The 22,961-nt window shown below is 47.4% G+C and overlaps 1 protein-coding gene across 1 annotated transcript in view; it reads right to left on the bottom strand.

The window, feature by feature from the left end:
• Positions 1–207: 207 nt before the first annotated feature.
• Positions 208–22,961, bottom strand: part of LOC116957387 (adhesion G protein-coupled receptor F5-like) — a 66,935-nt gene continuing 44,181 nt past the window's right edge. Inside the window, exons 9-16 of the mRNA XM_032979508.2 lie at positions 21,492–21,651; positions 20,916–21,111; positions 18,125–18,344; positions 10,202–11,128; positions 7,846–7,887; positions 5,228–5,275; positions 4,643–4,697; positions 208–3,752 (exon numbers count right to left, since the gene is read on the bottom strand). Coding sequence (XP_032835399.1) covers positions 3,655–3,752; positions 4,643–4,697; positions 5,228–5,275; positions 7,846–7,887; positions 10,202–11,128; positions 18,125–18,344; positions 20,916–21,111; positions 21,492–21,651 — 1,746 coding nt within the window. The 3' untranslated portion in view covers positions 208–3,654. The remainder of the gene's footprint in view (positions 3,753–4,642; positions 4,698–5,227; positions 5,276–7,845; positions 7,888–10,201; positions 11,129–18,124; positions 18,345–20,915; positions 21,112–21,491; positions 21,652–22,961) is intronic.

Raw genomic sequence — 22,961 nt, 5'->3', positions numbered from 1 at the left:
TTAGTGGTGATGTTTACACATCCCAACAAGTACACATTTGAGACTGAGTTGACATAGGGGAGGCCCAGGACGAGTTCAGATAATTGTCGCTGGTGTTGGCCGTAAACGAGCATCGAACCCGGGTCGCCAGTCTCGTAGCGCAGTGCACTAACCGCTATACTACCGCTCCACTATAACGCACACACACACGAATGACAAACTTGGACATTGCATTCATGTTATTTTATTCCGGTTTTGTTTGGTTACATTATTCCTCCCCCCGTATGTATGTAGGTATGTATGTTGAACTCTTTCACACCATACATAGCCAACTATGCTAATCGAAGGTGCTGGGGAAGAACAAACTAAACACAACATGCAGTTTCATAGAAATGCGTTTTCAATCAATGACGATTTAAACGTTAATAGCTCCGGTGGCGTCCTAATATCGGAAGGAAGAAGCCCATAGAGACCCACAGGGTTTTAGAGACTCCAATAGAACCATAAAGACCCACAGAGCCTTACAGAGACCCAGAGACCCATACTTACATGTAGGTGGAACTACTTTCACACCGATGTAAAGCTTTCGTGACTGCAAGGATTCATCTTCTTTGGTTCTTTCGGTAAAGTCACGTAGAATGAGAATAAAATAATAAATTGATAAAATAACACAATTAAATTCTCACGACGTTTCAGCCACAACACAAGCGGCCTTCATCAGGTGAAGGGACGAGACTGTCTGGAGGACAGCGCTCGAGCAAACACAGCCAAGCTCAGACCGCGACCTTTAAGCTGTGTGAGAAGAAACAGAGCGCCTTGACAAAGGAATTAGCATAGACTAAATTTATTATATTGATGTAATTTAGACTTAGGTTTTTTCATATCGGTTTACTATATGATAGTCGAGTTGTTGTAGCCCCTTTGGCATCCATGTACTAGGTGCCTCTGTAGATGTGTAGGCTTTGACTTTAACATAGCTATTTCTATGACCAGTCACAAGCTAATCCCTCAGTTATTTCAATGCTAAATTCTCCTGTTTGATTTATACTAGGTGCCTCTGTGGATGTGTACGCTTTGACTTTAACATAGCCATTTCTGTGACCAGTCACAAGCTAATCAATCAGCAATTTCAATGCTAAATTCTATGCTAATTCCTTTGTCAAGGTGCTCTGTTTCTTCTCACACAGCTTAAAGGTCGCGGTCTGAGCTTGGCTGTGTTCGCTCCAGCGCTGTCCTCCAAACAGTCTCGTCCCTTCACCTGATGAAGGCCGCTTGTGTTGTGGCCGAAACGTCGTGAGCATTTTATTGCGTTATTTTATTTTATCAATTTATTATTTTATTATCATTCTACGTGACTTTACCGAAAGAACCAAAGAAGATTATTTCGCACCATAGGTAGCCAACCGTGTTAATTGGAGGTGCGGGGCAAGGACAACAAACTAAATACAACAAGCAGTTATAAAATAATGCGTTTTCAATCTAAATGATGATATAACGATTACATAGCTCCAGTGGCTTTCTAATTATCACACGAAAGAGTGTTCCAGGCAACCGCAGAAGCGCATCCGAAAGTACCGCATGATGCGGTGACTATCTTTGTTAAATGGCCAGCCAAAACCTGCCATCACTGCTGCTGTTGCTGCTACGAGGATGACCGGAGTTTGCGTGATGGAGTTTTACCTTCTTTGGCGTGATTGCCACAAATGGTTCATTTATGGCAAGCACTTTTTGTTTGTGTAATGAGTGGTCACCATGTTCTGCTCCTGATCATTATCCCCACCGTGGTAGGGCAGCGACACCGGATTCCGTCAATCATTTTAACTCATGTTTAGGGTGCATTACGCCTGGCTCGTCATACATTACCTGTTGTTTCCTTCCCTCCGCTTCTTGAAGATTCCCACTGTATTCTGTGTTCTTTAATGACATAATAAATGGAGGAGACTCTCGATTATCCGCTCTCATGACGGAGGATGGCTGCGGATAATTCAAAATCACGAATCCAAAAATTTCACCATTTTCCGCGGATCTCTATGCCATAAACCACTATTATAGGTGTTTGAGTTGAGAAAGTTTAGTTTGTTAGTGAACTAAACGTATTGATATTGTTTTATTATAAAAATCCATAAAAAACACTAACTTCAACAGAAGACTCTTCTCACGAAGTGGATGATAGCAGAGCCACGCCAATTAACATCAATCAAACCCCACCACCCACTGTTGTAAAGGTATTGCAACTACTGTACTGTAGAGACGATCACGTGGATTTTGGAGTAATCGAAGTAACATATTTCTTCAGTTTAAACACCGTGTGACTTGTAATAAACATGTCCAAGAATAAAAATGTTTAATAACTGTGTTTATATTTTCATTTTGGGCTTAAGGGAAAATCCACGAGTTATAAATTTACGTCTAAATCTCGGGTATGCAGTTAATTCGCAAAGGTGATAAACCACACATGGATAATCGGGAGTCTACTGTGTATAAAAATACCGTGTTCGCATGCGGAGATTGGCCGAGAGACTGAGTTCACTGAGCAATGTACTATGTAAGAGTGGTTAACAGGAACCTATCGTGTCAATAACAACTCCACACTGCACGTGCGTGCGTGTGCGTGGGTGATATGAAAAAAATATACACGCATAATATAGGCAACGTTTCGTGCTATGGCCCTTAATGGCACTGATAAGGCTACAAACAAACGGTGTTGATGTTGAAACGGAACGCGCAGAGTTAGTTCTGGTTGTATGAGTGAATGAATGTGTGATTGGGTGAGTGTTTGAGTGAATCAGTGTGAGAGTGAGTGACTGAGTGAGTGTATGAGTGACTGAGTGAGAGTAAGTGTCTGATTGAGTGTGTGAGTTAGGTAATTAGTTTGAGTGATTGAGTGAGTGTGTGAGTGAGTAAGTGAACCAGTGGGTGAGTGTCAGAGTGAACCGAGTGAATCAGTGGGTGTATGAGTGACCAAGTTAGTCACTTAGTAAGTGTTTGGGTCAGTGACAGAGTGAGTGAGCAAGTGTGTGCGAGTGACCTGTGTCTGCGACTATTAAAAAAGGGTCGTTTCCCGAAACATCAAACCACTGCAGACACAGCAGCAGTAACAGCAGTAGCAGCAGCAGTGCCATCACTGCTCTTCTATGAGAGTGGGTTTCGGCAGATGTAACTCCCTCGTGAAATCAAAACCAACCAATATGCTTGCCAGGATAGAGCAAACCATGGATCATCCCCTGAGATGCCCTGCAGAAACCACAATGCAGTGCCCAAGATTTGGAGAATGCAAACACCAGAAGCAGTGGCCTGTGGGGAATATTGGGGAAAGACCGTTATAGGTTGGACAGGAGACACGACAATGAAGACTGAGGACGAGGGAGGAGGAGATGGCATGAGGAAGAGGGGGGAGGAAGGGTTAGGAGGCGAAGGAAGGGGGAGGTGAGTGGAGAATTGGGAAGGTGGGAGGAGGAGGTGGGGGAAGGAGGATTAAATCACGTGCAGAGGTACTGGGCGGATTATCGCATTGGAAGGCCTTCCTATTCGTACTTTCATCCAGCAGTCGATTGCTCCTGGCTGTTGATGACAATCATGATGGTTCAGTGATCACCGTATTCCTCCCGATTTTACCCTCATCGCCGCCACCATCTCTACCTCTCTGGCCGCTCACACGTCGCTGGTCAGGATGTGTCAATCGGAGGAAGAGAAGTCCGTGACCTTGACGGAGCACTTTGTGGATGGTTGCTTCCAGGCAACTCTCTTCATCTCCTGGTCTGTGCTATCAGTAGCTGTGAGAAAGGAGAAAGATAAGGGAAAATTAAGGGACACATATGGGAGAGATGAGGGTGAAATAAGGGAGAGATAAGGGAGATATAAGGGAGAGATGAGGGAGAGATACAGGATAGATAAGAGAGATAATGGAGAAGTAAACGAGATATGAGTGAGAGGTAAGGGAAGAATGAAGGCAGAGATGAGAGATAAATAAGACTGAGATAAGGGAGAAATGACACTGGTTATTTGTGTACACGTAGTCGTATAAAGGTATATGCATGCAGGTAGCTGTATACAGGTGTGGTGGCCTCAAGGGGGCCACCGCAGTGTAGAGACAGTGCCGTGTGAGGGGTGGTACTGCGAGGTCGGATCCCGGGCATCGCCAAGAAGGGGGTCGCGTCAGGACGTGACAGCGAGGTGAACCCGAGAGGACACGTGACCGGATGAGGGGGGTAAGGGGGGCCCCCAGTCAGGGGTGAGAGGATCGTGTGATGAGGATCCGGGGTCCCCACGAGGGTTCTGGAAGGGGGCCGTGGCGAGGGCCGGGGCCGTCCACGCCAGGGGAGTTATAAGCGGGATCCCGAGAGGGATCGGCGTTCATCTCTGGAATTAAGTCGTCATCCTCAACCCTCGGACCTCGGTCTTCACGCGTGGACCATGCAGCCAGTTAGCTTTCCTGGTACAACTATAGAATTGTCTCCGAATGTCAGTTTAGTTAGCCGTGGTGGTCACCACCCTATGGTCTTATCCTGTTAGAGTTACCCGTTGTGTTAATAAACGTGTTGCCTCCAAGTACAAGTGTGAGCCTAAGTTGCACACTATATAGGTAGATATAAACAGGTGGTTAATACAGGTAGATGCATACAGGGAGATGTGTACAGGTAGCAGTATTCAGGTAGATACTCACAGTGAGACTGTTGTTGAACCACTCCAATTCCAACCAGCCCGCTGCTGCTGATCACCTGTCAATGACACCATCAACGAGCACAGTAAACCATCATCACCTCATCAAGAAGCACAGAAAAACATCGCTACCTCGTCATGGAGAGCAGTGAACCATCGCCACCTCGTCAAGAAGCACAGTGAACCGTTGTTACCTCAAGGAGCGCAGTAAGCCATCATCACCTCGTCATGGAGCACTGTAAGCCATCGTCACCTCGTCACGGAGCACTGTAAACCATCGTCACCTCGTCAAGGAGCTCAGTGAACCATCGTCGCCTTGTCAAGGAGTGCAGTAAACCATCGTCACCTCGTCAAGGAGAGTAGTAATCTATCGTCACCTCGTCTGTACACAGTCCCAACTATGCCCCAGGCTACACCTCCACTCACCGCCTAGTCTCTATACAGTCCCAGCTCCTCCATTCTACACCACCACTCACCAGCTCGTCTGTACAGTCCCAGCCAATCCCCCAATCTACACTGCCACTCACTGGCTAGTCTGTTCACAGTCCCACCACCCCCCCCCCCCCTCCCAGTCTACACCACCACTTACCGGCTCGTCTTTGCATAGTCCAAGCTTCTTCCTCAGCTCCTTTTGGATCTGGAGCCGAGGAGAGGACATGTGTGTATATATATACATTTACATTGTGAGTCTATGTGTCTCTGTGCGAGTCTATGGGTCTCTGTGCGAGTCTATGGGTCTGTGTGAGGCTATGAGTCTCCGTGTGCGTCTATGGGTCTCTGTGTGAGTCTACGGGGATCTGGGTTAGTCAATGGGTATCTGTGTGAGTCTTTGGGTCTGTGTGGGTCTATGTGTCTCTGTGTGGGTCTATGGGTCTCTGTGTAAGTCTATGGGTCTCTGTGTGCATCTATGGGTGTCTGTGTGAGTATATGGGTGTTTGTGTGAGTCTATGGGTGTCTGTGTGAGTCTATGGGTCTCCCGGGGAGTCTATGGGTCTCCCGGGGAGTCTATAGGTCTCTGTGTGAGTATTGGTCTGTGTAAGTCGATGAGCCTCTCTCTGAGTCCATGGGTCCTCTGTGTGAGTATTGGTCTGTGTGACTCTATGGGTATCTGCGTGAGTCTACATGTGGCCTTGTACACGTGGTTTGTGTACGTGTTATAACCAATAACGTCATAAGGTTGCACTCATTACACACAATGGAACATAGAAACCGTCATCACGTGAACTCCGCCCACCCTCGCAGCAGCCGCTACTTCTGGCTGGCCCATCGGACAAAGATGGTCACTGCATCATCGTGCCTTCAGATGCGCTTCCCGCGCCAGTCCTCCTTCCAATATGAGGACGCCACTGGGAGCTATGCACTTTTAAATCATCTAGATTCGACGAACTCAGTTGTTTGTTGTTGTTGTCGTCGTCGTGTTTAGTTTGTTGTCCTTGCCCCCACACCTCCGATCTGCGCGGTTGGCTTACGAACGGTGCAAAATAACTTTTTTTGTTTTTCCTCTCCATGCAGCAGTCGTGCAGAGTTTCCAGATGCGATTCGCGGATGGTCAAAATCTCAGATAGCAAGTTTGTAAATAGCGAAGGCACACTGTGTACACAACATGTGTACGAAAGATATTTAGGGCACATGTTTGATGTTAGATGTTAAAATGTTTCCAATTAAATGTTTGTTAAATAATGGGCCTGTTAATTGTTCTCATATATGATGCTGGTCTGTGATCTCGGTAGCTGTGGGAGAAGGAGACGGAGGAGAGAGATGAGGGAGAGTTAAGGGATAGATAAAAGAGAGATAAGAAATCTGAGGAATATATGAGAGATAATGGAGAGATAAGACAGTTATAAGGGAGATAAGAAAGATATAAGAGAGAGATATAGGTGTGTCTGGTCACTGTTGCAGATATATGCATATGCCTTTTGGAAGCACACCTTGAAATAGAGTTTCACCATTTCACAAACCCATGGTGGTCGGCTGTTGTGGAGTCGCCCACAATGTGGAGTATCTACTCCATTGTCTCCGAACTTTATTACATTTATTGCTGTCTATTCAGCATACTTGTCTCCCTCGTCGGGATGCGCGAGAGGAGAGGGACAGGACGGACCGTCGGGGAATGCATTCCGGAAAGGTGCAATGATGGATATGGAAATGAAGCCCACCACAAGCGATGTACAGGGTAGTAGCGTGGAGGCGAAGGCTGATAGGTTACTTAAGCGCGGGGTTGAGGCATCACGGTGGACAGGAGATGATAACTACCTTTCACGGTATACAGCTCATGGGTTCGATCCAGACCCTTACGCCACGGTGGCTAGGAGATGGTGACTACCTCTGCTGGTGTACAGGAGGGTCATTGTTTCGATCCCGACCATGATGACGCCTGTTGCATATTTAGAGTTTCCACAGTGCAGCAGTATCGATAAAGTGACGATGTATTTGCAAACGATGTAAAGCGATATGTAAACAGGTGTATTAATGTATTTCGAATGTAAAATATTATTAATATTTTATACAGTGTTAAATATAATTTGTAAGGTAAACGTTTAAAATGAGAAAAATACGAATTTAAGCAAAATGGCAGGTGGCTGAACCTCACTGAAGGCTGGGAACACCACATGGCATGGGACTTGCAATGGGCCGCGTGGGAGATGGAGATGAGACAGAGATGAGATGGAGATGAGACAGAGATGAGATGGAGATGAGACAGAGACAAGGTTGAGACGAGATGGAGACGACACAGAGACAAGATGGAGACGAGATGTAGATGAGATGGAGACGAGATAGAGACCAGATTGAGATGAGACAGAGACAAGGTGGAGACGAGATGAAGATGAGATGGAGACGAGGTGGAGATGAGACAGAGACAAGATGGAGATGAGATTGAGACGACACAGAGACAAGATAGAGACCAGATGGAGATGAGACAGAGACAAGATGGAGACGAAGACGAGACGGAGACGAGATAGAGATGAGATGGAGACAAGACAAATACGAGATGAGATGGAAATAAAATAGAGACGAGATAAAGATGAGGTGGAGACGAAATTGAGAAAAGACAGAGACGAGGCGGAGACAAGATTGAGACAAGACGGAGACAAGATGGAGACAGAGACGAGGCAGAGGCAAGACAGAAACAAGATGGAGATGAGGAGACAAAATAGAGACAATACGGAAAATGAAGTATGTATAAAAGAATGCAGTGTGCTTCCGTACCTCTTTGTCGAAGAGGCAGTCAAACAGCAAGATGAAGAGACCCTGAGTTGAGCAGAGGACACGGGGAGATGCTCGTTACACAGCGACAACCGATAATTGTTTGGCTCCAACGCCATAGAAATCACAACAGAGGTCCAGCTATGTTGAGTGTAACATGTTCAGCCATCAGCAGGTGCATGCAGTGTGTCAATATTTTGTCTGCCGCCTCAAAGCTGGTGAGATTGCCATATAAGAGACCGTCTATGGTGCAATCATCGGCATCAACGTCAGCAGTATCATGGGGGGGGGGGGGAAAGAGTTAAATAGCTCAGTGAGATTACCTGGTGAAATTAGTTTTTTTGTTGTTATAATAAACATTTATGAAACGTGGTAAAAAAAAGTTAAGCAGGGGGACAGAAGGCAGGCAGCAAACAGCCACAGTTTAATTCTAGATTTAAAGCTTTCGTGACTGCTAGGATCCATACTCTTTGGTTCAATAGAACCAAAGAGTATATCAACATACTCTTTGGTTCTATTGGGTAAAGTCACGTAGGTGAAAATAAAATAACAAAAAATCACGACGTTTCGGCCACAACACAAGCGGCCTTCATCAGGTGAAGGGACCGTACTGTCTGGAGGACAGCACTGGAGTGGAAGAAGCCACGCTTAGATCACGACCTTTAAGCTGTGAGAAGAAAAAGACCACGCGCCTTGACAAAGGAATTAGCATAGAATTTATCATTGAAATGGCTCATTGAAATAGCTAAGTTAAAGTATACACGTCCGCAGAGGTACCCCTTGACAAAGGAATTAGCGCTGGAGTGGAAGAAGCCACACTTAGATCACGACCTTTAAGCTGTGTGAGAAGAAAAGGCCAAGTGCCTTGACAAAGGAATTAGCATATGCTTCTTCCACTCCAGCGCTAATTCCTTTGTCAAGGGGTACCTCTGCGGATGTGTATACTTTAACTTAGCTATTTCAATGAGCCATTTCAATGCTAAATTATATGCTAAATCCTTTGTCAAGCAGCGCTAATTCCTTTGTCAAGGAGTATCTCTGCGGATGTGTATACTTTAACTTAGCTATTTCAATGAGCCATTTCAATGCTAAATTATATGCTAATTCCTTTGTCAAGCAGCGCTAATTCCTTTGTCAAGGGGTACCTCTGCGGATGTGTATACTTTAACTTAGCTATTTCAATGAGCCATTTCAATGCTAAATTATATGCTAATTCCTTTGTCAAGGCGCGCGGTCTTTTTCTTCTCACGCAGCTTAAAGTTCGTGATCTAAGCGTGGCTTCTTCCTCCTCCAGCGCTGTCCTCCAGACAGTCTCGTCCCTTCACCTGATGAAGGCTGCTTGAGTTGTGGCCGAAACGTCGTGATTTTTTGTTATTTTATTTTCACCTACGTGACTTTACCCAATAGAACCAAAGAGTATGGATCCTAGCAGTCACGAAAGCTTTACATCTAGAAGTATAGCCACAGTTTAACCCGGAAAATCAGCAGCTGTCCGAATTATTTCCCAACTGTGGGGTTACTTGGCTGTCACTGCATCATCTGCGGTGACCTGAACTGTCCCGGAATCAACTGGTTCTTGCGGTAAAAGCAACAGCGAAGTGATCTCGCACAGAGGTAATTGGCAGTCACAATTTAAGGCATAATTTCGATTTAAAGCTTTCGTGACTGCAAGGATTAATCTTCTTTGGTTCTTTCGGTAAAGTCACGTAGAATGAGAATAAAATAATAAATTGCTAAATTCTATGCTAATTCCTTTGTCAAGGAGTGCCTCTGCGGATGTGTATACTTTAACTTTAACATAGCCATTTCTGTGACCAGTCACAGGCTAATCACTCAGCCATTTCAATGCTAAATTCTATGCTAATTCCTTTGTCAAGGCGCTTTGTTTCTTCTCACACAGCTTAAAGGTCGTGATCTCAGCGTGGCTTTCTCACTCCAGCGCTGTCCTCCAGACAGTCTCGTCCCCTTCACCTGATGAAGGCCGCTTGTGTTGTGGCCGAAACGTCGTGAGAATATTATTGTGTTATTTTATTTGATCAATTTATTATTTTATTCTCATTCTACGTGGTGACTTTACCGAAAGAACCAAAGAAGATGAATCCTTGCAGTCACGAAAGCTTTAAATCGAAATCATAGTATTATTGAGTATCACAGATCGTTCTCTGCTCTTCATGTCAATGAGTCAGCTCACAGCTCCTGTGCTCTGTGGCGTGTTTGTGAAGGGTTCTTCCGCACTCAAACCACCCATCAACCAGTCCACCCGGTCTGTGAGCTGCACTTGCATACCAGGCGAGGCAGTTAACATCTCCTAGCCACTGTGGCGCCTTCCCCCCCCCCCCAACCCCCACCTCTCTCTCACCTGCAGCGAGTTGAGGATGGCAAACAGGTAGTGTAGGGCGAGGCTGCCTCTGCCCCCGGCGCTGAACGCAAAGATCCCGAGGCCCCATGTCACTCCGAGCAGCGGAGTGAGCACGGCTACGCTGCGCACCACCTGCTTCACCCTCACCGCCGGCTTACCCGACATGGCCGCCCCCATGGCGGCGCCACTACGGCACGCCACCTTCTTGACCACCATGGCGAGGACCGCGAGGTTCACGCAGCAGATAACGAACGCTGGCACGACGAAGGCAAGCAGTGCCCGGCTGCGCTTCCAGTCGAGCCAGCAGGCGCCCCCGCGCAAGTACGCCCCCCGTGGGTGAGTCACCACGATCGTGATGACGGCAATCGCGGCCGGCAGGCCATAGCCCAGGGCGAAGGCGAGCGCCCAGATTTGGCGCTCTGTCATGCGGTCGTAGATGATGACGACGAGGTAGAGGAGGAAGAGGCCCTCGCAGAGCATCCAGAAGAAAAGCGACAGGTAGCCGAGGTGCACCAGGAAGGCGATGGTGGCGCACAGCGCTGGGTTGCTGATGGCAGCCGGGGACGCGGCGGCCACGAACCACACGTTGGCGAAAAGGAGCGAGCAGCACAAGTTGACGAGGACGAGGTGGCGCACGCGCGAGTTCTTGTGGCGGCCCGCCGAGCGCCAGGTGGCCGCCTCCACAGCAAGGGCGGCCAGCAGGGAGGCGATTGACACTGCGATGCCAGCGCCGGAAATGGCTGACAGGGTGGGGTCGTCGATGGTGTCGCGAGAGACGAGGATGGAGAAGGAGGTGGTGTGGTTGCACCGGCAGGAGACGAAGCGTCCGTCCACAAGGGGCGTGCCCCCGGCGCCGATAGTGGGAGCCGGGGGGGATGATGTCAGCTGGCAGCCGAAGTCGGACCAGCCGCCCCGCCCATTGTTAAACTGTGAGGGAGGAGAAGGGTGGTGTGAGGCAGTGGGGGTGGGGTGGGGTGCGACGCGTTGGCTAGGAAACGTTAACTCCCTCTCCTGGCATGTGGGAGGACCGTGCGTTCAATCCCAGTTCCTTACGGTGCCTGCTGCTATATATATTTGGAGTCTGTGTGTCGTTCTCCCTGTGGTGGCTGTGTACCGTCCGACTTTCTGTGGGATTCAGGGGGTCCGGTGGACTGGTTCAGGCTCCAGTCACCATGAGGGGTGGACAGTTATCTACTCGGGGCAGGAGACTCCCAAACACGAGGGAGTGGCTCTTATTTTGAACAAAGAATGGAGGTGTGGGAGCATGGTGGTGAGGTATGGGACGCTTGAAGCCAAAATATACTTTGGGCTCGCTTCCCCATGAATGGGAGGCAAGGAATGGTGGTGGTTGCTTATGCCCCCACTGAAGATGAACATCAGTAAAGGGATGCAGTCAAGGCCGATGAGTCAGATGCCTCCTATTATCTCCTGTCACAGGTGCAAGCTCAAGTGGCCCCTCAGGATAAAGTCATCCTGTTTGGTGACTTTAATGCCCGAGTGGGTCATGACACTGTCACCTGGACTGGAGTGATTGGAAGGCATGGGAAAGATCAGCTCATGTGTGCTGCCCATGGACTTGTAATCACCAACACGCTGTTCTGGCATTGGTGCATCCACACAACATCTTGGATGCATGCCGGGTTCAAGAAAAATCATCTACTGGACTATTTAGTGATGGAACAGTGGATGCGAGCCAATGTACTTAACACCAGGACCTACCTACTGAATATCAGCTTGTCATCTCTAAGATGCAGCTGCCATTCTTCCATTCAAGTAGTGGGGGTTCATCTACGACCCCATTCAAACCCAAAGTGGCCTGGTCTCAATCTTGATTTGAAGCTGTCGTGACTGCAGGAATCCATACTCTTTGGTTCTTTCTATTGAGCCCAGAAGAATTCCCTCATCAAACCACTACACCATAGGGCCCGTTGCATCTCCGACCAGCATCACCTAGCCAGTGAGTTGGAGCACGTACACCAAGCCCTCAGGATGAATGGCTACTCGGACCATAAAATCCGCAAAGCTGTCTCCCCAGCCATGTGGAGACAACCTTCTGAGGATCCAACCAAAACCATCACTTTACCATACATAGCAGGGGTTACCAAAAATATTTCCAAAATCTTAAACAAACACAAGATCCGGGTTCGTTTCAACACAGTACACAAAATCCGTGATTTAATCTGTAAAGGATGTGATTCCTGACATGCAATACCCTGGTGTCTACAAACTGAGTTGTGGTTACGGCAGCAGTTACATTGGGGAAACGAAACGACATGTCTCGGACCGCGTTCATGAACACAAGGCAGATCTGAAACACGGTAGGCCAATACCTCTGCCATTGCCGATCATTGTTTTAATGCTGTGGGCTCACACGAAATAGATTTTTCCAAGACGGAGGTACTCTGAAAACCTACCGGCTACTTTCAGAGATTTGTTCATGAAGCCATCCAGATATATAAACACAGACACAACTTCAACCGAGAGGATGGGTACAAACTGAACAATCATTGGAAGGATGTTATTAACCAGGTAAAGTCTTAACTGACTGTGATGTTTCCATCCTACCTGCCTATGTCAGCTGTTATTTCCAACTCTCTGTGTCTCTCTCTCTCTATATGCCTCTCTCTTAGACCTCTCATGATCACCCTCCTCTTCTGCAGTTGCATGCTAATTTCTCACATTAACATCATGCTAATCTCTCACGTTAACATAGCCACTTCCGTGTCCTCGTCTAGGAGCCGCCTTTCCTATCTTACAGTTACATGCAAATTTCTCACGTTAACATCACTAGCCCCGGTCACTTCTTCATGACCCTTGGGCTACACCCATTTCAAACCTTTTAAGACAGTCTGCCTCAGCAGCAGACCATGCTTTCCCACCTGATGACGGATGCGTGTGTTGTGCCAGAAACGTCGTGATTTATTTTTTCTATTATTTTATACCTACGTGACTTTACCGAAAGAACCAAAGAGCATGGCCTGGTCTCAGCTAGCTGATGAAAGTTGCGAGCAGGAATTTCATCATCGCTTGCAGCTGAGGTTGGCATCGCCCCCCCCCCCCCCCCCCCCACCTCCTGATGCCGATGGAAAATGGGCGAGGTTTAGGATTGTGCCTCATGCAGGAGATGGAGTCTGTCTCAGTAGCCCGTGATTACAAATCACTCTTTAATTCCGTAAAAGAAGTAACTTGCAGGACCACCCCGATTACCATCCTTAGGGGGACAAATATGATCTGATCTCCGACCCCAAGGAAAAGGTTTTCAGGTTTGCTGAGCATTTGCAAGTTCTTGGGGGAGGGAAAATCGCTCAGTCCAGAAAACATAATTGGAAAAAGTGGGGATGACCGTGTTGTGGCTATGGTACCTCAAATATTGGAAGAAGTAGCCACGCCCGTGAGTGGCCGGCTGAAATGCCATCTGTTCAGGAAAAGTGCTAGGCACAGATTATCTCCCAAGCGAACTGCTGAGGGAGGGTGGTATTTGCGTGCAGACTGCCCTATATGACAACATATTAACTGTCTGGACCGCTTGACGGGTTCCGCAGGATTGAAAGGATGCCCTGGTGAACCCCTTTTTATGAAGGGGGGGCAGCATAGACTGGAACAACTAAACGGGCATTTCCTTCCTCCGTGTTCCAAAAAAGGTCCTGGTAAGGATTATTAAACATTGCCTTGCCAGACACACTGAGGAGAGGCTTGCAGAACCCCGATGCGGTTTCAAGCCCAGGGCGCTCCTGCACAAATGCCATATTTTCTGTCCGTCTGCTACAGCAGAGGTGTAGGGAAATCCAAAAGACCTACATCTGTTATTGACCTAGTCAATGCCTATAACGCCATCAACAGGCCTGGGCTCTGGGTTGTTCTTCATGCTTTAGGTGTCCTTGTCTCTCAATTCACAATTATTAAGTGCCTTCATGATGGTGGGCATGCCCGGGTAAAGCTACATGTGCAGGAGTCAGAGACATTCCCTGTTCTTCTTAGGGTGCAACAGGGACGTCCTCTGGTTCTGACATTATTTAACATATTTTCGGCCACGTCAATCGAGAAGCTTCATATGGCTGTACTGGAGGAATCTCCAACTGGTAAAGATACAATGGGAGGCTAATAGATGCCCGGGAGCGGCCCTGGGATGGCTGCCTATTAGTCAATCATGGTATATGTATGCTGATGAGAAGGAGTTGGAGGCGCTGCAGCTTGACCTGCAGTGTGTTACTAAAAGGTTGGGCCTTACCATCTGCACCTCCAAAACTTAGTACCTGCCTGCGTATTTTGTGTCATCAAATACTCAACCCCCTCAACGTTCCTTTAGCGGGGCAGTTGTGGAAAGATTGAAGGAATTTTTATTTCCTGGGCAGTGTGCTTTTAACCAGCTCTGGTTTGACAGCAGAGGTCTCACTCCAAATCAGTCGAGCGACATCATATTTTTATCGACTGCAAAACGCTTATTCGTGTCTCCTGTCCAACTGATATAGTCTTTGACCAATATTTTACACGGGCCACTGCTTTTCAATGTTGGCATTGCTAAATCTTGAGGAGCGCATTGTGGTGCTGCAGGGCATCTCGGGAGATGATCCATGGTTTGCTTCTCCTGACAAGCACATTGTTCAGTTGCACAGAAGCCCCATAATTATATGAGAGTTGCATCTTCCGAAACCCAATCTCAGTCTGTTTAGGCTCCACCATGTGAGCCATTTGGAATTGGAAACAGATGCGAGGTCCTCACTGGGGGTGATTTATTGCCGGATCCATTCAGTAGTTTTGTCACTTGATTTTTTTCATTTCTTTGTTCCAGAGAGAAGTTATCGCAGATTCCAGTGATGTGGTCTGTGGTACAGTATGAGCACAAGAAGCTGAATCTCGATGACAGACGACGGTGCGCTGGCTGATGGCCATGTAGCAGATGATGGACGTCCCACTCTATGACTTTCTGGTCGTGGTAACCTGCTACCCTCCTCCTGATGTGAGAGGGTGTGATGCCAGATAGTGCAAATAGGCATAGAACAGGAGTGGCTCTCAGGCAACCTGATATGATTCTGCACGTGTCATTACTGTGGGTTGAGCGTCCCCATATAGAGCATGCATATTCAGTCACAGAAAAACAAAGTGCCAAGGCAATGGTGCAGTGAGTCGATGGATGTGCTACCCATATTGAATTTGCGAGCTTTCACAGAATGACGTTTCATTTGTTGATCTTGGCTTTGGTATTTAAAGTGTGCTTTTTGTAGCTGAATATACAATCCAATGTTACCCTGAGGTAGACTAGGTGACTGGTGTTCGAGCCTCTGGTCTCCTCAGGTGACTGACATGCAGGTGTCGCTCTGCATCAGGTGTCACTTTGCATCTGTCTCAGGAAGAATGCACCGATTTGGGTTTTCCTTGGGTTGGGGTTGAGATGATTATTTAGGAAGTATTTTGACATCTACGCCAGTGCCTTCTCCAGGATCTTATTTGTGTTCTCGAAATTCCTCTGTTGTGTGGTGATACAGAGGTCATCAACGTAGGTGAACCACTGGAAATCAGCAGGAAGTGGCTGATCGTTGGTGTAGATATTGAATAAAAGTGGGGCGAGCACACTGCCTTGCGGTAAGCCATTATTTTGAGAATGCATCTACTTTTCTTCCCATTTAGTTCCATGTAGAAGCGTCTGTTCTTTAGGATACTGCAAATGATCTGGCTAAGGTCTAGGTCGCCAGTTATGAGGTACAGTTTGTGGATCAAGATGCGGTGTTGAACAGGGTCATATGCAACAGTGAAATAATCAAACGCTACGCTGGTGATCATCTTCTGTTGGTAACCATCTGCGATGTGTTGTGTGAGGTTTAGTCGTTGGCCTGCACAGGATCAGCAAGGTCTGAAGCCCGCTTGGTCTCATATGAGTTTGAGAAGTACCAGAGGTTAAATTCGTTGCAGGATAAGACGTTCGTAGAGTTTGTAAGTGATGCCAAGGAGGGAGATGGGTCTGTAGCTTTTTGATGATTAAAAGTTTTTTCTCTGGTTTGGGCAGAGATATGACTCTTGCCTTCATTAATACTGATGGTATATGTTTACTTGTCATACATGAGTTGCATAGGTGAAGGAGCCAATGCTTTGCAGTGGGTCCAAGATGTTGTATCATCTCAACTAGTATGTCGTCTACTCCTGCTGCCTTTCCCTGTTTAAATAGGCCTATACCGGCTGGCAGATCATCTCTAGTAAATGGGCGGGTTGAGACTTTGGGTAGGGTGCTTGTCAGGCGGTATAATAGAGATATGATGTTCTCCGGTGTTTCTTCTTTGCAACTTTTTTCCAATGTTGAGCAATTGTTGTGCAACCTGGTTGGCAGTAACGTTTGACACGACTGGGGATGTGATATTGTCAACTGGTAGTTTTATTATGGTCACCCAAGCGTTCTCGCTGTCATGTGTCAGATTAGTTTTCATGATTATCTCTCTCCAGGCATTGTGTAGTTCTACTCCTCTGTTGTCTATTAGGTTTTCTCCCAACGTTATAGTGGATTCTGAGAGGGGGACGAGATGGTGTACTTTCTCATAGAGAGCGTACAGCTCAGATGTTGTGCTTGATATGCCTGAGATGTATCTAGTGCTGCAGCCCCTTGGCATGGAGCGCCAGGCAATAATTTTCACAGCCCTCGTGAAATTGTTGTAGTTCTCATGGGACGGAGTGCTGTCCCTGATTGATTCCTCCACTGCGTCTGTGAAGGTTCTCCAATTGTTATTTTCAGGTTGAATCGTCTACGAAATTGGACCCCACTAATGGAATATCTGCACCAGTTAGAAACATTCAGGCTGGCCGACCAACAATGCATCCTGATTTTAACCAGGTTGGATTGTTTTAGGAGCTCACAAATCCTCGTAAAATCTGGACACAGTCCCATCGGTGATCTCCTCCGGCAGGTAAGGCTGTATTGGCTCGGTCGTGTAGCCTGTATGCACAGCCACCGCATGCCCCAACAGCTTTTGTTCGTCCGGAGATAGAGGGAGAAACGAGCGGGCATTGGCTAGATAAGAGATTGCATGATGTGGCATGTTAGGATATGGAGCTGAGTGCAATTGGCAATGACTGGTACCAGCAGTGTAAAAATCGGCCTTTGTGGTTAGACTAATGAAGGACACTGCTCGGCAATTGGAGGCAGTCGCCCTCCAGCAACAATGGAGGTTTGGGAGCTGCACAGTGCAGGTAACGCCTGCAGAGACAGAGCCTTGAGCTCGGAGGCCTTAAAATAAAGAGATCTGAATCTTAGAGATCTCGTTGGAGAGTAAGACACGGATCAAATATCATGGGCCAAACCCACTGAGAGCCTTGTAGGTGAGTAGCAGATTCTCATAGTCCAATCGGTACTGCACTGGTAGGCAGTACAGTTAACAAAATAGCAGATGTGTGTGATGCGCTCACGAGACTATGCAAGAAATATGAGCAGCTGCATTCTGAACGAGCTGGAGTCTACGATTAGACAATAGGGTTCGGATAAGATTTCTGCCAAAATTAAAAAATATATAATTAAAACCATTGAAAACTTAACTAATTTCATTTTAGCAGGTAAGGACCACTGAGCTATGTAGCTCTTTATCAGAAGCGACCCGGCTATCGCAATAATAGCTCAATTAAGTGGCTTATCATCGCGTGAAAATTTATAGCAGCCAAATCATCCAAACTCACGTCGATTCTAAATGTGGAAAGAAAAACCGGAGGACCCGGAGGGAAATCCACATGATTACGGGGAGAGAGAGGCAAACTCCAAATATACAACAGGCATCAGGGTCAGGATCGAACCAACAACCTCCTGCATACGAGGCGAGGTACTTAACATCTCGCCAACCGTTGCTGTATCATACCCTCCCCACAGACAAACGCACCTCCCATTAGCAAGTTTGGCAACGTACGGTGTGAAAAAGTTCAACATACATATGCATGTAACTCTCCACTCACCTGTGTGTCCCAGAAGGTGCATTTAAAGTTGTTACTTTGGGCAACTTTGGGTTCCGTGACTGGGAAGTGGAACCTAATGTCCGTGACACATGCACCACTCTTCGCACAGTTCACAATGGTGCTGAGGACGTAGCTTCCGACTGCGTAGTTCACGCCATTCGCACCGCTCCCGTCGCTCAGCTCTGGGGCGAGTCGAAGCGGCAGGATTCCTGCCAGGGTCCTGTCCCAACACATGCGTGTGTGAGTTGTTCAAATATGGAAATTAGCTCGATATCAAATCGGGGTTGCACAACGGCACATTCGGGGCAATGTTTTTGTTGTTGTGCATTTATTTATGATAATCTCAATTTAATAAAGCACCTTTCATGCGTGTATGTATGCGTGTATGTTGCGTGTATGTATGCGTGTATGTATGGACGCATGTTGGACTGCCTCCAACTGCCCAATAAGACGCTGCTACTTGGCAGTTGGAGGCAGTCACTCTCGAACAACAACAACGAAGGGCAGATGAGCAATGCTCACAACAACAAACGGAACACAGGGTGTCTAAAACGCAGAAAGTTGACACAGTAGGGGGCACCTGCAGGGTCTGTCCCATGACTTCCTGGCAGCGAGCCTTAAACAATTCACGTGGCCTCAAAGTGCACCTGGCCTGGAACAGGTGCAATGGTAACATCACCGTCACTTAGGGTCGAATGGCAAGTATTGGTATGCTGAGCTAATTCCGCACCATACCTATCCAACCGTGGTCATCAGATGTGCTCTCAAAGTGCTGTACGTAAAATCGACTGTACTCACATGTATGGATACAATCTAAGCGAATTGAAAGCTGATAATAACGATATCAATGACTCCACTCAAAATTCCAATAAAATGAAGAACAGAATACAACAGTGAATAATAATTAGAGTAATCCAATCAGGCAACAGGAGAAGCCAATAATAAATAATTGGTTTTCAGATCTTAAGTGACGGGGAAAGTCTGTGTAGTGATTCAATCACAACCGAAATTACTCCACGTCATGGACATGGCGTGCATGACACAGACAATCAGGAAGAAAAAGCAAACCCTCAGATTGGTACTTAACGGGCCTGAAAGGTGATTGGTTAGAGGTAGGGTATTGAAGGGATTGGAGGAGAAATACAAAATGGAAAGATTGGGAAACGGAGGTGATTGACAGGGAGGATGGTTAGAAACCATTAGCAAAAGTAGAAGGTGATTGGCTGTAGAGCTAAACAGAAGCTCAATAACCCTTTGGGAAAGGGGCTTGAGGAACATATAAAGGGAAAGCGAGAGGGTTAGGGTTTATTGGAGTGAAGGGAACCCTTAAAGACCCCCTGTGTGTCTCGTGCTGGAAGAAATATAGACTCCTGTTGTTGAAAACTATAGTGTCGGGTGTCACTACTCCTGTGCAAAGTGGTGAGTTTTAAGACAGTAATTTCAACGGTGAAATAGACACTGAATCCCTGCTGTCCCGAGGAAGTGGATTCCACAAATACGGAGCCTCCGACTACCCGACCAAGCTGTAGAAGAGCAAGGCTTGGGAGCGGCATGGATTGACGGCTTCCCAGATCTCACCGCCTATGCTCCCAACCGTGCCCTTAATTCTCTCGTTTCAGAAGAAGTCATTACTTCAAATTGTTTGCCCCAGAGTGGAGAACCAGTTCACCTATTTTGGTGACTGGAGCCAAAACCAGTGTCTACCCGTGTCTTCCTGTGTCTCCCCGTGTCTCCCGGTGTCTCCCCATGTATCTCTGTATCTCCCTCTATGCCCCCGTGTCTCCCTGTCTCTCCCTGTTCCTCCCTGTTCCTCCCCATACCTCCCAGTGTCCACCTGGACATCCGCTTCAACAAAAGTCCAGGCAGTAACAGGAGTCCCAGTCCTAGCTCCAGACAAAATAATGGCAGCATCTCCCCACCCTTGTGAGCATCTGAACGTTCTGTGTTACCCACCGCAGTAGTTTTTTGCCACCTCTCGAGGCAACAGCGGCTTAACTTAGCCCCCCCCCCACGGCCCTTCCTGGCTCCCCCACCCCCTTAACCTGATTATAATCTCGGGTATCATAGAGCTCTCTTCACTTGATACAGCAATTTTGCTGTGACGGTTTCCACCTGAAGACGGAAGCTTGTGTTGCCTCCGAAACGTCGTGATTTAATTTAGTTATTTTCATTTATTTTATTTTACCTACGTGACTTTACCGAAAAAAACAAAAAGTATAACAGCAGAAGTTTTACCACTGTGCTGTAATAAAGGATAACAATGGACCGCGATGGAATTACCGATCGCGCAGATATTAGCCAATCACGAAAAATGTGTTTTTTTACCATGCATTACTAAACAATGGGATCGCTCGATCCATGCATCGCTCGGCAATTAATTGATGGGGCGAATAACTCATTACAGATAAAGTGTTTGCCACAAGTGAAACACAATACCTTGTTTATCTCGTAAAGGAGCATGAACCATCACCACGTGAACTTCGGCCAATCACGCATTCGCGGCTTTTGGCTAAACATCAACCAAAAATAGTCACCACATAGTACGCTTTAAGATGTGCTTCTGCGGCCGTCTGGAATGCTCTTCCTTCTGATGTTAGGAAGCCACTTTAAGGTCTGCATTGAAACCTCATCGATTTAGCACTGCTTGTGTTTGTTGTCCTTCCCCCCGCACCTCCAATTAGCACGGTTGACTACGTACGGTTCGAAAGAAGTTCAACTTGCGTACAACAGGAGGCCAATGCGGCTCAGCAAGCACTGAGCGGACACAGTGATATCTTTCAGTGAGACTCACGTGAAGAGGATGTTGACGATGTATAAGTCGCCATTGACGACATTCGAAAGTTGCTGGCTATCGATCGTCACGGACGTTGCATCGGCGGCATTCAAAAACGTCTTGGAGTAGGCGCCCTGGGTGCTGTTTCCATAGACCGTGCCCTCCAGCAGGATGTTGGCACTCGTGATGTTGAAGGTCCATTCGTCGTTGCCACCTGCAGGATTGAGGAGGAGTGCCAGAGGGTAGAGGGAGGGTGAGAGGGGGGATGTTTTAGGAAGAAGTCTCTAAGAGAGGAGTGGAGAGAACATTTCGCTAGCCTGGTATGCACGAGGTCGTAGGTTCGAAACCGAGCCTCACCGCGTCCCCCCATGCCACCGAGTGTCTCCCAGTGTATCCCCACACATTTCTGCGCATCTCCTCGAGTCCCTGTGCCTCTCAGCATCTCCCCGTGTCTCCCACCACATCTCTCCGCATCCCCCCTGCCTCCCAGTGTCTCCCCGTGGCTCCCTGTGTCTTCTCGTGTATCCCCGTGCTTCCCTGTCTCCCAGTGTGTCTCCCCTCCCCCCCCCCCGTGTCTTTCTCCCGAATGCTCACGTGTGGCCATGCCCAATCCACTGGTGGTGTTAATCCTCGACATGAAGATCTCGATGCTCTTGAGGAGATCCGCGCTGTTCGACTTGTTCCTCTCCTGGAGTGTCCTCCACAAGTGCGCGTTGCTTCTATTCAGGAGATTGCTCGACGTTTCCAGAAAGTCCTGTTGGGATGTGGCAGGATGGGTTGAGAGCACGGGAGTTGTTGGTGCATCTGTCAGTGTTTGCATCGATAGTCTGTGTTGTGTGTATGGGGAGTGGTAGTGTAGTAGGGGTTAGCGCTACGGACCTGGCGAAGACCCGAGTTCGATTTATCTTTGTTTAACCTGTTACCCTCAGTGCTGGGTGAGGGTGGAAACAGAGAGTCAGACTGGGTGAGTGATGGGTGGGTGTGGTGAGGCTGAAGTGAGTGAGAGTTTGGGGTGTGTATGGCTATGTGTGTGTGTGTGCACCTGGCCTGGCACGGGCGCCGTGGTGACGTCGCCGTCATTGTGGTGAATGGCGGGTATTGTATTGCTATTGTATTTGGGGAAGCAATAGTGTAGCATTTAGTGCACTGTGCTATGAACCTGGCCACTTGAGTTCGATTTACGCTTACAGCCACCAACAACAGTGACGATTACCTGAGTAGGTATTGGGCCTCCCTTAGATCAACTCAGCCTCAAAAAAGTACCTGGTGCGGTGTGTAAACATCGCCCCTGGGGAGACAAAGGCAGCCGGGTGTGGTTGCTGTCCACCCACCCCCTCGTATGTCTTGCTAGCCTTCATAGGTGCTACTCGCTAATGGAACTTGCGCCAATGATATGTTAATGTTATACAAGGGATATTTGTCTTTTATCCTTGTATTTAATAGATCAGTGTGTGCAAGGGGCGAGGTCACCCCTCAATCTAGCGCTAACTTTACCTGTAACCATGGTGGACATACCCATATAAGCTTGTGCTGGAGCCCCTGGGTAGGAGATGCGTCTATGACGCAGTCTGGGTAAGCGGATCCAGATTCTACCCCTCCGTTCGGAGTTTTTTCAAATAAATATTAGGAAAACCACAGAGGCTGGCCATGAGGAATGTCCAAATGCTCACTGCGGAGGAGAGGCTTCCATTTATTTTTCCGGAGATGGACCGATCGATACATCTTGCACTTCTGTGGTATATTTACAGCGATACCTTGACTTTCGTCCACTTGACTTTCGTCGCTTCACTCTTTCGGCCGTTTTCAATTACAACCACATTTCAAATTTCGTCCTATTTCATCCCAAACCTTCCACGATGTTCGTGCCACGTGCCATCTTTTTCGTTCAGTCTTTGAATAGAAGTCGTTCAGTGAGCATATCTCATATTTGCGTTCATTCATATATTATTAATACTGTACTTATTTCTGTGATTATACTGTAAACAATTCATAGTTATTTTGTGATAACATTCTAATACTACAGTGTTTACTTACGCAAGAATACAAATATTTCCAGGAAAATTT

Source organism: Petromyzon marinus, chromosome 73 (genome assembly GCF_048934315.1).
Source record: "Petromyzon marinus isolate PM22_M1 ecotype Great Lakes invasive population chromosome 73, UKy_Petmar_22M1.pri1.0, whole genome shotgun sequence".
Classification (NCBI taxonomy): Eukaryota; Metazoa; Chordata; class Hyperoartia; order Petromyzontiformes; family Petromyzontidae; genus Petromyzon; species Petromyzon marinus.
The sequence above is the reverse complement of the archived record's forward strand: the minus strand, read 5'-3'. Positions and strand labels throughout refer to the sequence as shown.